The sequence below is a fragment of the Clytia hemisphaerica genome, unplaced genomic scaffold (genome assembly GCF_902728285.1).
Source record: "Clytia hemisphaerica strain Z4C2 unplaced genomic scaffold, Clytia hemisphaerica genome assembly, whole genome shotgun sequence".
NCBI lineage: Eukaryota > Metazoa > Cnidaria > Hydrozoa > Leptothecata > Clytiidae > Clytia > Clytia hemisphaerica.
Window position 1 is genome coordinate 599254 of NW_027104200.1, and position 17925 is coordinate 617178.

The window sequence follows — 17925 nt, forward strand, 5'->3', positions numbered from 1 at the left end:
TAGTTTGATGGATGAACTTGTTCGATAAGAATGATACCAAGAATTTCATTCAAGGTTTGTTTTGATTATTTTACAGATCCGGTGTCGAGATTGCAGCAAGACGTATGTCGAGATTAGACGACTCTACGGTATCAGGATTAGAAACTAAGCTATCTTAACTCTTTTTTTTATCTTTCCATCTGCAACAATACAATACTGACAAGTTGACAAAACACATTGACAAGTGATCTCTGTGAGAAGTTTATATTGAAATTTGCAACAAAAACGATAAGTGGTCTCTTCTACTGCTTGCTTCATGACACTCCTCCTTAAACTATTCATCTAATTTCCACTAGTAAGATTGCTGCATTCCACATGGCCCTTTTTTTCGGCACCTGTGGCCTTTCATTTCAGTGCCTTGCCTGATATCACCTGTAAAATCTCACCCTTCATAACATCCCTTTTATTTGTTTTAATCCCTGATCCTAAGGTGTAGACTATTTTTTCATCTTCAATAAGAGTAACAGAGTGAAAGAGTAAAAGAAAAACTTAAAACCTGACCTGAAATACTTTCATTTTGAAGAATTTGTGCAAAAAAGTAAAACATGGAAAGTTTCATTTTTTATTGTTTTAATCGAAATGGGGGATGTTTGTTTTTTTGCACAAACCCCTGTAGCTATGGGTTGAGCACCCCGTTGCTAAGATGTTGGCTTGAAATCAAAAATGAAACCACTGAAAACGAAAGTAAAATTGGCCCGCACTGCAAATCCTGTAATCTTGATATAGGAGTTTTAGTCTATACTGATAAGATACTCCCCATCGGAAAGTCTTTTTTAAATTTCAACCAATTAGGGATCTTCGACAAAAAAGAGTGTAAATAGAAAACAAAAATTCTCCTAGTAAAATAGTTTCAAAAATACTGACTTGTGGTATATAGTTAGAAAGGAAAGACAAACCATCCTCTCAAAAACAGAATCCATCTTCATCTGATTTGCCTTGTCATCTGTCATCAACCAGTCCAGTCAGATTTTTTCGTGATTTTTACCGAATTTGCCGGAGGATTGTTTTGACATGTTTCACTGGATGCGATATCTTGTATCCTACTCTCCTCCTCGTCTGTTATTTGAAAAAAAACATTTTACTCCCAAAAGAAAACTAGAATACTCATTACTTTATCTCAAAATGAAATGTATATTTTAACTTTGTGAAGCTTTTTAAGTTTCCTGAATCTATTATTTATCCATTTTTGACTTAAATTCCTTATGGAAATATAAGATCAAAGGCGGAGACCTTACGTAATTATAAGATTCTAGTTTCACTTTCGTTTTCAACAGCATGGACAGTCGGCTTCATGCTGAAAAAGATGAAGTCTGTCTGTCTCATTTACAAGCATACAATCGGGCCCGACTGGGCGGGAGTCCATACAGCCAACCCACACGATCAGGTAAAAAAAGTTCGCTTTTGTCTCTGTTCGACTAAACCATATCAGTAGGGAAAATTCAATTTAGATTTTCACCTGTTTTTATACTATATCATAGACATAAACATAGGCGTAGTGTTATAGTGGTTATCGTGCTTGACTTCTGTCCAGGAGGCCCGCCTCCGACAGTCAGTACCTTTTAGCAAAATTTAGGCCGTTCTTAAAAAATTGTTATGTTTGGTTCATGTCACCCGACCGACCGTGATTTCTACTGAAAAATTAGAGTCGGAGAGTTGGAAACCATTTTTCCTGACAGCTGAAACTCCACCATCACCCTCCATGTTTTCTTTTTTGAGAGAAAGAGCAAACGCTAATCTCACCCAAAAAAACAATTCAAAATCCGTTAATTTCGTTTTTTCCTGATTTTCAAGTCCGATTTTTCATTGCGGACTATATGGAAGCATCAAAACAAACCAGCAGAGCTTTTGTGAAGTGAAAAAGAGGCTTAGGGTGACCAAACGTTCGTTTACCACCCTTTTCTAAAAGGAAAATTCCACCCTCTTGGACTGTTTCGTTCAAACAAAAAATATTTTTCGCCCAACTGACCGACCGACCCACTTTTTGATGGTTGGAACGACGGGAACAAAGGGATTTTTTACGAATGGCCTTAGGAACCTTTTTCTTACTTTTACTAGTAAGAAAAAAATTCCTAATAGACCTTTTCGCCTTTCCGTCCGCCATCTTGAATTGTATGCAAAAATACAGGAACGAAAATGCCGTGGTTGGATTTAGTTGGAATGTATGCAAAACATATGCAAGTTTACACAAAGATTAAAAAGACAACAAAGCATCTTATAAATAAATATTATAATCATTCAGGCTTTGTCATTTCAAAAATTCCAGGCGTGTGGTCAATCGCACTCCTAAAAAGTACTTTAGGCGTGTGATAAGGAGTGCTATGCATAACTTTAAGTAGTAAAATCCAAATTTATGGCGTGTGATTAATCACTCTCCTCAAAGATTTTAGGTGTGTGTGGCGTGGAGGTGTGCGCGTGCTATCACACGCCTCAAACGATGCAGCCTGATCATTAGAACAATAAAAGATGGGATTTCTTAATCCAAAAGGAAATATTTACAGAACAACAAAAGCCTTTTAGGAATTTGTTCTTAAAGACATTGCATATTCTGTTTTCATGCCATTAAAAAATTCCACGAAGACGGAGTACACACATCACTTTTCAAAACACACAAACTGAAAGTAGTAATTATGACGTCACACTTTATCAATGTTTTGATTTTATCATTTGGCGGCTCAATTCCCAGGAGAATAATTTGCCATCAGCCGAATAAGGATTGTTTTTTACCTTCGCGGGTGAATTTTCAGTTTGATTTTCTGTCTAATGTTATGGTCTTTTGAAGTGCTTGTTCTAAGAGATGAGTGAATATAATTGTTTTTAGTTTTCAAGAGAAGCAAATTTAATCTTTCTTCTACAAGATTACACTTTAATATAATGCCAATTATGCATGTAAGTTTTTAATTAATACTTTCATTTTGCATATGTTTTGCATACTTTCTAAGGGAATTTCACCACGGCAATTCGGCCACCATAATTTTTGCATACAATTCAATATGGCGGATGGAAAGGCGAAAAGGTCTATTAGGAATATGAAGCAAATACCTAGATTTTCTCCAGAAATAGAAAAAATCACACGTTAAAAAGTACTTACCATCCCATTTAGGTAGGGAAGAAAGATTGAGCTCTTGACTTGCTCGGGGGACCAAGCTATAATCCCTACTAGATAAAACTTCACTTCTCCCAGGGGGGGGGGGTCATGCAGTTAGTACCAGACACTATGTGTACTAACTGCAAAATCCAAATTTTGAAATACACCCACCACCCTTCTGTAGTTAGTACCCTAAAGTACTAACTGCATTTGGGGTCCAAAATTGAATACCACCCCTAATTAAGCAGTAAGCACCTCTGACTGCCTCTGATACTATTTGTTTTACATAGAAAAGAATGATTCCCCCTGTTTTCGGCTCTATATGACCCGGAATAAGCTCATAAACAGTCATAAAAAAACCTTTTTTGTGCTTTGGTATAATTAATAACTACTATGGTTTAAAGCTCAAACTAACAGGACTTTCTTTTTAACATCTGAAGATACAAGAACTATTTTTTAGAAACATCAATAATAGAAACTAAAGAAACGAAATCTTCATATATCCTACAGTATCTTATCTAAATAAAAACATTTTTGAAGTAGATAAAATGAACAAGAATAATTTATAGTTATGTTGCCCTTTGCCAATAATCTTCTTATAGGCATGGCCAGAGTCTCCGTAACATAGCCTATAAGTTTAACGTTTTGTACAGAAAAAGCTTATTTCACTCTCATAAAGTCATACTCATAGTCGTGTTTGATGAAAAGAAAAGGAGAAAGAATGGAGGAAAAGAAGAATTGCTTATATTAGCATTGATATACATACAATTTAAGTTAATTAAAAAATGTTTGTAAGAATTGCCTAAATTTCAGAAAGGTAGAAGTTATACAAACCCTTTTCAGGACTTTCTATAAAAAGCGCCACGTCAAAGCAGAAAGCTTTAAAGCATTGTGATTTTAAACATCTCTAACTTCACTAAAAGTTTATAAGACCTCTTCAAATATGTTCAAATCAGCCGTCTGACTTTTGCATCAAATCCAGTCAAATCTCTTGTTATCAAAAAAAGAAGACACTACAAAATCAAACTGTATCAAAACAAATGAAATCAAATGTGGCGTGTCGGGTGTGTCTTTCATCCTGTGAATAGAAGACACTGCAAAGTGTCTGTTGTTCATTGTAAAATTAGAAGACATTGTAAGGTAAAAACATTTGAGTGAGTAATGTCAAAATATTTCAGCTGAGACTTTTTTTAAAAGGCAGACAGTAGACAGCAACCCATTTTCAAGCACTTAGTATCCTAAAGTACTAATTGATTTTTTGAAAAATTCTGAGATACCGCCCCCTTTCAGCAGTTAGTACCCTAAAGTACTAATTGATTTTTTGAAAAATTCTGAGATACCACCCCCTTTCAGCAGTTAGTACCCAGTAGGTACTAACTGCAAAATCCTTAAAATGAAAATGACCCACCACGGTACTAACCGTCAACGTGTCTGGTACTAACTGTATGACCCCCCCCCTGCTTCTCCCGGTGTAAAATTGACATTTATTTATAAAACGCGGGAAACTCGCTTTCTGTTTTTCTTCGTGGTAATAATGGGACCCATCCATATTCCATTTGACAACGCATAACGTCAAATTGGCGTTAAAGTGTATACCGTGAGATTGGGTAACTTGCATCAGTGGAGGCTAAAATGCATATCCCACAAATAAATGACCTGGCTGGTCTTTAAAATAGACCTTTTTTTAAAGAGGCAGCCATGTTGAATAATTATGTACTCCAGCATAAAAACAATGATACAGCCATGCATAATTACTGTATTATGCATATTTTAATAATTATGCATGGCTGTATCATTGTTTTTATGCTGTAGTACATAATTATTCAACATGGCTGCCTCTTTAAAAAAAGGTCTATACAAAGTTAATCAAAGGAAAATGGTAGAGTAGAGCTGCGAGCGGAGCTGCTTAGTTCATTTGTTTTGGAATTTTGCTGCTTTGATTGATCAGTCATCTGATGCAAGATACACGACTTCAGGGTATGTGTTCTTTTAACTACTGTAATGACCTTTATTTAAAAAGAAATTAAAAGCTCCACTTGGCTCTAGGTCCCTGCTGTGCTTTAGGCGTACCATCTTCTTTGCCCACTTGTGCGATGTGGTCGCTCGATCGCGCAAACAGTGAAAATATGATGTAATCATATCATAGCGCGAACCAATGGAATTATGCAAATTTTCATGTAATTCATACACAAATATATTTTCAACAGCTTAAAAAGTATAGTGGTTGGTGGTAAAACGAATATTGCCGATTTTCACAAAAAAGGTATACCTTTGATTTCTTATAACGTCAAACTTAACTTTAAAACCCCCCCACCCCCTCATAACGTCAATTTGGCGTCTTGCGTTGTCAAAGAATATGGACAGCTCTCTTAAAAACGGCAGTTCGTTCCTAATTTGGAATTATTTTTTTGGGGCGTTAATAATTCCACCATCCGCGAATGAAATTTTTCAATTTTTTGCACAATTATCATATTTGGTATACCAAATCTATTGGTCATACTTGGAATTTGCGAATGTAGCTTGTTTCAGAGATATTAAACTTTTAAATATTTCTTCCTAATAAGGAATTTTTTTCCTCCTAATTAGGAATAAGATTCCTAATAGGAATACTAGTAAAAGTAAGAAAAATGTTCCTAATTTGGCTAAAGGTACTGACTGTCCGAGTAGTTCAATACCTACCATCATCATGACATGATGGATGGCACTACGTTACGATTCACTTGGCAAGTGAATGCTCCTTCGCCCGGGTCAACCCATGCCATGTGAGGGAAATTGGGTACCATAACTCTGATACAAGAGTATGGGTAGATATTCCAGACATTGTGATTGTGGTGTGCTGAGACACTTAAAGATGTTCTACAACACCTGCGTGAAGACATCCGTTGTCCGTTCTCCCGTGTGTCGTGGTATACACCATGGCTCGGCAGCTCGCATCTGCAGCGTTGCAATGTCTGCTTGCGCTGTGATACCTACAATGTTTTTATCATCAATCTTATAAAATGGGACTACACACAAATGAAAGAAGTTAGCAGCTCCAAAGCAAAGTCTTATGTCACGACGCAACTTTTGTGTTATTAACATCGTCAAACCAAATGTTTCATTTTTCCTTGAACTTTGAACCCTTCTCACTTTTTTTCTATGTATATGCTTAAGTGCTCCAGTTTTTACTTAAAGAAAGCCCGTGATCTTAGCTTTCCACCAGTATATACAGTATATAACACTGGCATAGCTGTCAACTCTCCCGCATTGGACGGAAGTTGATAAAAATTGACCGTCAGTCGAATATGTTTTTTTCCTATCTACGATTTTGTGTTTCCGAGGGTTTTGTTGTTTGGAATTGATTAACTAACAGTTAAGTAGGGTCAGGGTTGCTAGTAACGGTTTGTCACTGTGCCGGGTGCATACTTGGCGCCTTGTGGGCCCCGCAGGGTTGCTAGTAACAGCTCGAATTTCAGTCAGGTTAAAAAAGGGGTACTTTTACCCATATTATAATAACATTAAATTACAAATTTTGTATTCTGATGTGTGAGTGTGGCTCAATGGATAGCGCGCTGGGTTTCTGAACAGAGATTCTTTCATTTAGTGGGTTCAAATCCCGGTCGGGTCGATATTTGGAGAAAGTTTGAAATATCAAATTCATAGAAAAGTTAGTAGAAATCAGAAAACAAGTCTCAGAAAGTCAGAAAATAGAAAAGGAGATAGAGAGATAGGAAGTGGAAAAACAGAAGGGGGATGAAAATTCAGTCAAGTCTCCCACATCCTCCTGCATTTCCAACAATTTTCCGGTTTCCTGAAAAAAAATTCACCTTTAAAAAAAAAAACAGAATGGCAAAATTTCTTTTTGGAAAATTGGGACGAAAAATTTCCCTTTGTTGGAAAATTCCCCTAATTTCCTGATATGAAAAAATTGGCGAAATATGAAAAAAATCAGTAGTGGAACACACGCGAGTGTGTGTGCCCTCTAAGAGGAACGAAGTGGAGTTATCAAAACAAATTTGTTGTCAAAGAGGTTTAACAGTAAGTGAAAATACTGCAAGCCAGATATCAACAAGTCCCATGTTTCGACCAATTGTCTCAAGTTAGAGCAGTTGACGGTAGTTCTTTCATTTTCATGTATTTTTTTCATTTTTTTGCTTCTCCAACGTGGGAATGTCCTACCCTGCGAATCCAAGCTCAAAATTTTAGAAAAAACCAATAATAAAAGTTCTAGAGTTATAAACAGTGAGGCTGGATTTTTGAGGATTACTATTTTACCAGCTTTCTAGCAATTTTTGCCTGGCTAGCCAAAATCTCACAACCTCTTTACCTTAAAAAAAATGGAAGATCGAAATATAGAGTCTTTCAGTGTTCCATAAAAAACACATTGCAGAAATTTTTTCATCTTCACAGGATAGATTCTCAACAACAAAATACATCTTTGGTCTTTGGGAAGTTGGGTTTGTTTCTGACATTTTTCCTTCAAAGAATATCAATCACTTTCCTTTTCCCCTTGAGCGCGAAAGAAAAAAATGATAAACTTGCGTTCTAGCACGGACGAATAAAGATGAGGCGGCAATCTTTACTGAGGGTGCTACATAGTTTCTGTCTTATTTTGTGCTCACGATAGATGGTCCAAATAGGAGGGTATTCCAAATGATAAAGTATGTCCTTCTGTAAGTGTTTATTTTCTGAGAGATACAAATAGTATATTGAATATTATTAACTTATTTATTTAAGTATTTTTGAGCGCAAATATAAATATATGGTTAGATAAAAAACAAACGATAGCAGTTCTGTTTTTTCTCAAACCCCCGGTAAAAGTTTTTTTGCCGAGTCAGCTATTTTACAAATCTCGGAAAAGAACTCCCATAAGAATTCCGATACATAACCCGATTGGTTAATTTCGGAACAGCTTCAAGAAAGTCATAATGGCAGATAACTTTAAAAGTTTCTGAGGAAATGTGAGGAATTTATCTATGTTGATAGCTTGTTGATTCTTTAAAGAAAAAAGATAACAGGTATAGCTTTTTCTAATCCTGGAATATCGAGGTTCCAGCTGCACTGATAGAGCTTGGTGCAGGGAAGGTTAGTCTGATATATACAGAATAGTTTGGAAGAGTCTGCATGAACTCTTGTTGATAGACTTTCTGAACTTTAGAGACACAGTCAGACATGCATAATCAGTTAGAAACATTTACACTTGAAATATTCTTATAATTATTGATATTCACTGAAATTCAATGTTCGTTGCGTGCTTCAGTGTGGAGTGCATGAGTTAACTCGCTCGGCAACTAAATCACCTTCTGTTCTTTTTCTATTCTATTTCTATTCAATAATTCAGAGGGTACATACGTACAATTTCCTGAATGTAAAATAAAATGGTAATAAAATAAAATCTATCTAAATATAATAAAATCTAGAATTTAATAAAAAGGCATCCACTTTGGATAAGAAGGTAATTGAATATTGCAGAAAAATGAACTTAGATTACTGAGGAATTGGATGATAATTGTGGGCGTTTTGGCGTAACCTCCCTCCAAGCAACGAGTGTCTTTGTCTTGCAACTCCATCCACCATTTTAGATAGATCCAAAATAATTTATTTTGGTTTCCGGCTTTGGAAAGTAGTAATTGTTGTTTTTGATGGAAGATGGCAAGAAACTTGAGTTTACAAATTTAATTTAGATTTTGCTGGTGGGTCCTAGATGGCTTCCCTAACTGTTTGTATGTTCAATGTTGCAATGATTATTCAAAAAAAAATTAAGGAGGCGTTTTGGGGAGTGTCTTTTCATAATTGTGGTTTCACATTACAGTTTAGACTAAAACTTTCGTTTTCAATGGTTTCAGTTTCGATTTCAAACAAAAATCTTAGCAAAGGGGTGCTTGCCCATAGCTACAGGGGTTTGAGAAAAAAGATAGAAAGTTTTAAAAATCCCCCATTTTGATTAAACCACTATTAAAAAATCTAGCAGTTTATGTGAAGACAATGCGGTTACACATTTTGAATGGGAAATAAGTGACTTTATTTCCTATCAAAAAGGTTCAAATATAGCCCCTTGGGAGCTTTGAAATTAATATGCAGTTAAACATATTGGTGAGAATCAGGTTATTGCTTTAAAAGCAATTAAATCCAAATAGAATCTATTATATGATTTATGAGTTATAGGTAGATAGATAAGTGCTCGAGTAAAAAGTTTACTTGGTTGCCAGCAATTCCATGAGAATAACGTTAAACCAGCATTCTCATTATTTTAACAAAACTTTTAAATAAGTCTCAAAAAGATAATGTGGTTTAACTAATTAAAGATAGTATAGTTTTAATAAAGATAGTGTTGTTTTAATAAAGATAGCTTTGTTTAAAAAAAGATAATAACAAATATTGCAGGACCTAGGCGGCATAAATAAAGACAAAATCTTCAGTAGTGTTTTGATTTGATGTTTGAACCTCCTTTTTTTAAAGTAATGTTAAAATTTTTTTCTTCACCAATTTAAAATTCTATGAAACAAGTACAGTATCCTAATTCCTTTCACCTTTTTTACAATCTCAAGCTCAATGTGAGAGGCCCTTCTCTAGAAGCAAGATATTCATCTTATTTTATTTTCTAATTACCCTTTTTTATTTTTCAGACTACGAAATGGCAACAGGCTCTAAAAGGGGCCTAGGGGCCTGTAAAGTTTGTTTCAAGGAATACAGCAATCGTAAGAAACCAAAATTTTGTCCATGTGGGAATCATCTTGGAGGAAGTTTCACAGAAAAGGTTGTTGTTTCCACTGCTGATCCAAGCTCAGTTTGTATTTATGAGCAACCTAATGGTGAAAAACTTCTTTCAATTAGAGTGTCACCTAAAGGGGACCGTAAATTCTGTTTTATTGGGAAAGACCATAAGATATGCTATGATAACCGCTGTTTACAATATAGAACAAGTTTAGTGACAAGTGGCAAAGTTTCTGAATTCAAATGTGATCATATGACGATACCGATATCAACTGCATTGTATAGAATTAAATATTTTGAACTTGATCAATTGGCAAAATTCACTACTGATCTTGGTTTACAAAGGGAGATGTCAGAGATCCAAATTGTTGACTATCCAACTGTAATCAAAATCAGCAAGAAATCTTATGCAGTTATTGGTAAAATTCACGGACATTCTGTCAAATATACACATGTTACATTGAGTATACACAAAGATGGAAAACATGAATTGCTTTGTACACATGCTGATTGCAAAGGAAAAGTCATAAAGCAGGTGATTGTTTTCATTTTCCAGGAGCTAATTTTCATTTTTTTGATTTAATTCACAAAACAGTATTAAGTATAAGTAAGTCTGCTTCTATTTCACTAGCTTGGAAGAGGAGGGTACCACTTTCTCCCTGGATTACTTTGCTTACCCTTGATCCTTCTCTTAATTGCTGATTATCAAGCAGAGGGGAATCTACCATTTTGCTTTTGGGAATTTTTGAACCCACAACCTTGCGCACCATAGCCATATCTCTACCTCTGCAATACAGTCTCTAAAATAGTATTAGTAGGCAGTTGCTGGTTGTAATTCTTCAACCATGCGCCAATAGTTACTTAAATTCCTTCAGACATTTATCATTTTTGACTCAGCGAAATATTTTAATGAGTCACACGAACACAATTACTTATTTCATCAATTTTAGGCATCAGATCGAAAGGTATGTCTTCATCGCAACCTTGTCCTGTTAGCAAGGAATTTGTTTGAGACAGGCAATTATCCTGGTCAACCACAACAAGATCCTGTTCCTGCATCAAAAAAGACTGTGGATGAAGATGGGCAATCACGGCAATTGAAAAATACTATGCAAATACAAGCCAATAAAGAAATTCCTTACACTATTCCACCACTAACTTTAAATCAATACTATTTACTTGTCATACGTAAAAATGAACGTTTATCTTTTGAGCCACACGAAACAAAGTGTACGTTATGTCAATCTCCACTTGGAGATTCTGTGTTTCCCCAGGGAACAAGGAGTACCAATGGAAATGGTTATTTGATAACAAACCTTCATTCTTTTGTCAAAGTGGATATCAAAATGAAAAAATGCAGTAGCAAAGACTGCAAAGCAGCACATGTGGCATATCCTTTTAAAAATGGTAACCCTTAACTTTTTTTATCATTGAAAGTTATAAAACTGATCAATATATATATTCTATTTCAGTGGGAAACTCTTTAACATATCTCTATAACCCACATGCCTCTATAAATCGAACAAGTTTTCTTGTCTCTTCAGTTAACAATGCTTTTATATAAACATCAAAATTTCCCATGTGTGTTTGAGTTATGGAGACTCTATTGTATGATTACTGGCTCTTCAATACTTTCAGCGGTTTCATTGTATCAATTGACTGTGTAGAAAATTGTGTACATAATTTTTATGAAACAATCACTTTTTAAGACTTCTTTTTTCAAAATAGTATATCATTAAATTTTTAAACTATTCAATTTTGAATGTTAGGATTATTCAACATCTGCAACAAAGTTATCATTTCTCTGGATATTTTATTGGAATTTCGATGCTACTTTAAAGAGGGAGTATCAATATATCACATCATTGGTGCAAAGCTGGATGCCCTTTCCTACAAATTGGAAGAGGTACACAAGAAGTCTTTATATCTGAATTAATTTGGTTTCACCCTCATTTAGGCCTTTAAAATTAATTACATAACCCGACTCAAAAAAACTAGGTCCTTTTTAAAGATTTTTATGTGTTATTTTTAATTTTGCGTATTTTTCTACACCGTCATTGAGAGACAATCCTGTAATTGGTGATTGGTTGGAAAAGTATAAGCTGTAATCCTTAATAAACTGTCATATAACTCATAGAACCTTTCTTTGCCGAGGAAAAATCTTCAATATCAGTATTTATTTATAAAATATTAATTTCTTCAATTCAGGCCAACCGTCCAAAATACAACGAAATTAGATACTTAGTGGACTTGATATGTGACGGCTTTTACAAGTTCGAAGCTCTAACTAAACGAGATCTAAATGATGTTATCTGTGGCATATGTGGTATTGCTGGAAGAGCTTATATGGGTGAAGCTAACGAAAAGAATTGCTGTGCTCTCAAAGATGTTTGTATTATATTCATGTCATAAATTTTCAAGGATTCCTTATTTCAAAATGCAGCTCATTTGAGTGGCTACTCCACTTCGCCAATTGGTAGCTTAATTTTAATTTTTTGAAAGATTTTCATTACCCCATCACACTATTATTTATATTTTAGACCCTCCACCTATTTATGTCCCGGACAATTCATTTGTTTCTTGGTTTACTATTATAACTACTCGGGTAAGTTATGGCATGTCTTAAATTTACCATAATATTTAGATCGCATTAGTCGACAGAAAATGACCAAACAAATGACTGAACATGAAGGGTACTATGATGTAGTTTCTAACCTGATGTGTAACCTAATTGTTTTTTCGCTGATTTTCGCGAAAAACCGCAAAAACTGATTATTACGTAATAATCGATGACGTCATCAAAACTAAAAATTGAATTTCTCAAGAATGGTTTATTCAATTGTCTTCAAACTTTCACCAAAGATGTATCTTACTAAAGTCAATCATTTGAAAAAAAAATTTTTTCAAAATTTTGATGACGTCAGCAGAAATTAGTGAAAAACGAAAAATCCTTTTTTCCTGCTGACGTCATCAAAAATTCGGAAAAATTTTTTTTCCAAGTGATGGACTTTAGTAAGATACATCTTTGGTAAAAGTTTGAAGACAATTGGATAAACCATTCTTGAGAAATTCAATTTTTAGTTTTGATGACGTCATCGATTATTACGTAATAATCAGTTTTTGCGGTTTTTCGCGAAAATCAGCGAAAAAACAATTAGGTTACACATCAGGTTAGAAACTACATCATAGTACCCTTCATGTTCAGTCATTTGTTTGGTCATTTTCTGTCGACTAATGCGATCTAAAAATTATGGTAATTTTCAGTTTTTGAGACATGCCATAACTTACCCGAGTACCTCAGTTCATTATTGAGAGGTCTTTTTTGTCTCTTCCAGATAGATACAAAGAAGACATCTTTGCCATCTCCACCAAGTCAAGTTTTTGGTACTGGTCCATCCATAAACCCTCCTCCTGAGCTCCTTGAAAACTGTTTGAGGAGAATCAAATGGCACCTAGTTGAGAGAGGTACTCGGTAACAAGAAGATTTTCAGATGCACAATTTTACTATCTTCTTATATCTATTATTTTCGAGTGTTCTTGTTATTTTCACAGTTGCTCTCTCTATGGAAATAATTTATAAAAGCTACTGAATTTTTTGGAGCATTCCACTCAAAACAAATCACACTTAATTTTAAGTTCTCAGAGCATTAGAGTTTTCTAGTACACATTACGAATCTTTAGGGAAGTATACTGATTTCAAAGTCTTCCAATATACATAATTTCTTTTTCTTAAAGGTACATTTGCAACAGCGCGCAGTACATTCTCTTTGACTATGGATGAAGTGCCAGTGATGGTACCAAGCATGCAACGAACCATTGAAATCAACACAGAGAAAGAGAAGAAAAATGATTTGTTGAAAGATTCAGCTGTTCTTGAAGGTTAGCTGAATGTTTATGACTTCGTCCAGGAATCTAGATTTTATAAATTCGACCCTCACTTAGATGGTTGGATAGATAGGGTCTATATTTAACGTGGATAACCCAGTAATCTAGGGCTTTTAGACAGTCTTTCGATTGTTTTCACAGGGTCCACAGCTCAGATATCTATAAACTGAACGGAAACAATGAAAGGAGCGGAGATTCAAACCAGGAACCTTAAGTTTCAGGGACTGACTCCGTAGACCATTTGGCCATCGCTCCTTTACATATACAAAAGCAATAAATACAGGAAAAAGTGAATAAAACACTCAGGTTTAAAAAATACGTTCCACACCTTGTTAAGTTAATGATTTTCCCATGCAGGTGAATTTCTTGCACGTTCCAAGGCGTAAAATGTATTTTTCACACCATGGTGATCTTATTTTTCAGATGATTTGCTTCTTTTTTTCCTGTATACAATACTAATTTCTCTATCTACATTCGATTATAATTGATCTCATTTCTTCTTTTGACTTTACAGGAGATGCATTGATGCTTTCGAAGATGATGTATGACCACGGTTTGTCAATACAAAGTCTGGATACAATGCAAGATCATATCTTGAAACAACTGGCCGAAGAATGTGGTATCCAAACTATGAATAAATCGAAGGTAATTAATTCACTTCTTCAATTCCTGACAAGGTTGATTATTCTCAACTTCAGTTGAGCTACAATCTGACAATGTCTGTCTGTCTGTCTGTCACAAAAACTCTAGGGTAGCCTGGAGACTTCAAAAATGCTTGGATTTGGTTGAAATTTGGCACACTTGTTCCTTGGGTGAATATCTGGGGGTGCTTTTTTTCATTTTTCAAAAATTTAGATTTTTGGGACATGGGGACGAGTTTTTCGCCAAAACGAGGCTGAAACTTCGGGGCAGCATGGAGACTTCAAGAATGCTTGGATTTGGCTGAAATTTGGCACACTTGTTCCTCAGGTGAATATCTGGGGATGTTTTTTTCATTTTTTTGAAAATTTTGATTTTTGGGACGTGGGGACGAATTTTTTACCAAAACGAGGCTAAAACTTTGGGGGAGCCTGGAGACTTCAAAAGTGGTCGGATTTGGCTGAAATTTGGCACACTTGTTCCTTGGGTGAATATCTGGGGGTGTTTTTTCATTTTTTGAACATTTTGATTTTTGGGCCTGGGGACAAGTTTTTAACCAAAACGAGGCTAAAACTTTGGGGCAGCCTGGAGACTTCAAAATTGCCGGATTTGGCTAAAAATTTGGCACACTTGTTCCTTAGGTGAATATCTGGGGGTGTTTTTTTTCATTTTTTGAACATTTTGATTTTTTGGGCGTGGGGACGAGTTTTTCGCCAAAACGAGGCTAAAACTTTAGAGCTGCCTACAGGCCTCAAAAATGGTCAGTTTTGGCTGAAATTTGGCACACTTTCTTCATTGGGTGAATATCTGGGGGTCTACAATTGGGTCTATGAATAATTTAAAGACACTGAAGTTGAGCCCAGTGCGTTGCGCACGTTCGACTATGCATATTTCTATATCAGATGTCGTTTGATTTTGGTGATCTAGAACTGGATCCCCTATCATGTGGATTTTGTTGACACGAGTATTGATATGTATTCAAACGAAGACTTTCAATGACCAAAAGTGCTGACTAAGTGCTGACACCATCTTGTTTTTAATACTGGTCATCAACAGTGTGATTCGAATGTTTTGGAATTCAAACGTTCGAAAATTTAAGGTGAAATAGAAACAATATGGTGGACTGGACACACTTTTACGGGAAATCTGTCAGCAGTTAGCCTGAAAAAGAATATATTTGTGGATGTGCATTATAACGTCAGAAAATATTGATACAATAAATTGTTTCATGTTTCAGGATCAAGTGAAGTCATGTCTCTTGAAACTGCACACCAGTCTTTGCACTGGTAAATCATTATGTCATAACGTTGTCAAGACACCCGGCCACACAGGTGGATTCTATCGCATGACTTGTACTCATGGTGTAAGTTTCTCCAAAAAATTGGTTCAAAACCCCTATGGGTTTATTTTCTACCTTTTAATAAGGCTATTTCAATGTAAAAATTAATGCTCTCAAAAATGACCAGTCAAAAAGGATTTTTTTCTCAGTTAAGTTTTCAGAGGCTTTTCTGTCTCGCAATTCAGTAAAATTTGGAAAAATTTCAGTCTACAGTCCAGCAAGATGGTTAATTTAAACATAGCAGAAATTGTACAACTTAATATAATCGAGTTACAAATCTTATTATTATATATAACACCCATATTGTATTGTACGAAATATAAACGACTCCAGACTAGAGCCACTTCGTGAATTCCGAACCTCGTAGGGCACGAGAAAATCTGCTTTCTAATAACACATTTCTTTTTGTTTAAATAAAGACCACAGTTTGCTCCAAATTTATGGTGTACCCAGAGACGGTGAGAGATGCAGCCGACCTTTGGTTATCATTGAAACATCCACCTGTCTTGTTCATGCACGAAACTCCGTGTACTTTTACACGACACTTGTTAAACAGGTGCCCCGAGGTGACTGAACGGTACTGGGGTGATTTGAATGGTTGTTTTGAAAAGCCGGTCGTTTACGAGGAACCAAATGGAGTAAGGACCCAATTTTTGTTTTGTTTATTGTTCATTTTCTCTGGAAGGTAGTAAGTAGACTTGACATATTACGCGGATAGCCTAGTAATCTAGGGCTTTTGGACAGTCTGAATGTTTTCACGGGGTCCACGGACAGTCGGATGGAGTGATGATTCAAGCCAGGAACCCCTCCTGGTTTGAAGTACTGATGCCTTGACCACTCAGTAATCGTCCTATTTTATTGATGTATTCTTCTCTAATTGTAACCCTATTTATGATGTTTACACATGAAGAGCATCGAAACATATTCTTTCCCTGGAACATTATTCAATTTACCTTATTAGAAAATAAAAAACAGTTCTAATCAAAGTGTAGCTTATATATCGGTTATCCTAAAAAGGCTGGTCTTTTTGACGTTTTTGTAAGCTCATTGGTCGGTTGAAAAATGATGCAATTCCATTGGTCGAAATTGACGTAATGGATTAAAAAAGTAGAACTTTCTTCAGGCAAAAAACTGTCGCCCATTTCGCGCGAAAGTGGAGACTGGTCTTAAGTGAAGCAATAATGTTATACTATTAACGTTCATATTTCGCTTTGAAAGTTTTTAGATGTTCCAGATTTAACAGCTACAGAATACCAAGAGAACACACAAGCACAACTTCAGCTACCATCTTGCCCGAACAACCCGATGATGCAGATGTTCGCCCACCCTTTGACCAACTCTGCCAGAAGATATGTCTGTGGTGAAACGTACACAGAGCAAACAACCATAAATCACATTTATGCAAATTTCACAACATTGATTTGTGTAAACAGGCTAAAGAAATTAAAAAGAATTTCCAAAATTGTAATTTTAATCCCAAACATAAACGTAGGATACAGACAGCAGCTTCGATGCCAAATAACGCCATGATGCATATATTTCATAATTATTTACACACTTATTACAAGAATGAAGAGATTGTGATGAAACAGAAAAGAGAACTTGAAAAGTCATCTGGAAAGAAAATCGTTCGAGATTCATTGATGCGGTTTGTCGTGCAGCAAAATGATGAACAAGACCCTTCTCATTAGCTCAAACGTAGTTTTATTCTATTGGAATCTTTCTGGGAAAAGTGACAATTATTAAGAAGATTTTCTTTTCTATGGTAAAGGTGCGCCTCTTTGCTGACAAAGAAGAATAAACAAACTAATTTTTCAAATCTTTTGCTCGAGAAGCGTCGAAAGGGGAGAGCTGGGGAGAGAGTTATTCTTTCTTTTGCTTTGAAATGCTGTTAGGCAAATGGTAAGGGACTTGTTAAATGATGCCCTTAGGAAGTACCCGACCTTCAATATATTTACTGACTCAAGAGTTCGTTTTACCGTTTACTTTATAAGATTTTTCACCCTTTTAAGCCTCCAATAAGTGTTAGCCATTTACATTGGCGGTAAATTTTACTTTTAATTAGGCGCCTTTGTGTAGAAAACAAACGTATGTATGCGTCACGTAGCTTGTGAATGGCGTGTAGAAAAGAACTGAGACTTCAAAACCTACATAGGAGATTAAACTAAATTAAATTACCATTTTCAGGCTTCATGTTCCACAGGCCTTGCGATTTCTAGCTTTTGAACTCGTGTTAAAGAGAGTT

General features: G+C 35.5%; 1 protein-coding gene across 1 annotated transcript; it reads left to right on the forward strand.

The window, feature by feature from the left end:
* Window positions 1-1338: 1338 nt before the first annotated feature.
* Window positions 1339-17469, forward strand: LOC136815224 (HMG domain-containing protein 3-like). Its single transcript, XM_067071669.1, has 11 exons — window positions 1339-1423; window positions 9730-10352; window positions 10768-11224; window positions 11587-11723; window positions 12026-12205; window positions 13153-13282; window positions 13553-13696; window positions 14217-14347; window positions 15579-15704; window positions 16100-16318; window positions 16899-17469. Exons 2-11 carry the CDS (start codon window positions 9738-9740, stop codon window positions 17208-17210), a joined length of 2451 nt encoding a protein of 816 aa, XP_066927770.1. The 5' UTR covers window positions 1339-1423; window positions 9730-9737; the 3' UTR covers window positions 17211-17469.
* The last annotated feature ends 456 nt before the right edge of the window (window positions 17470-17925 follow it).

What these genes read in the sequence shown, in the direction of transcription:
- LOC136815224 (XM_067071669.1), top strand. Translation starts at nt 9,738, where the DNA reads ATGGCAACAGGCTCTAAAAGGGGCCTAGGGGCCTGTAAAGTTTGTTTC. An exon ending in ATGGCACCTAGTTGAGAGAG is followed by an intron (nt 13,283 to 13,552) that starts GTACTCGGTAAC and finishes TTTTTCTTAAAG; the next exon opens with GTACATTTGCAACAGCGCGC. An exon ending in AAACTATGAATAAATCGAAG is followed by an intron (nt 14,348 to 15,578) that starts GTAATTAATTCA and finishes TTCATGTTTCAG; the next exon opens with GATCAAGTGAAGTCATGTCT.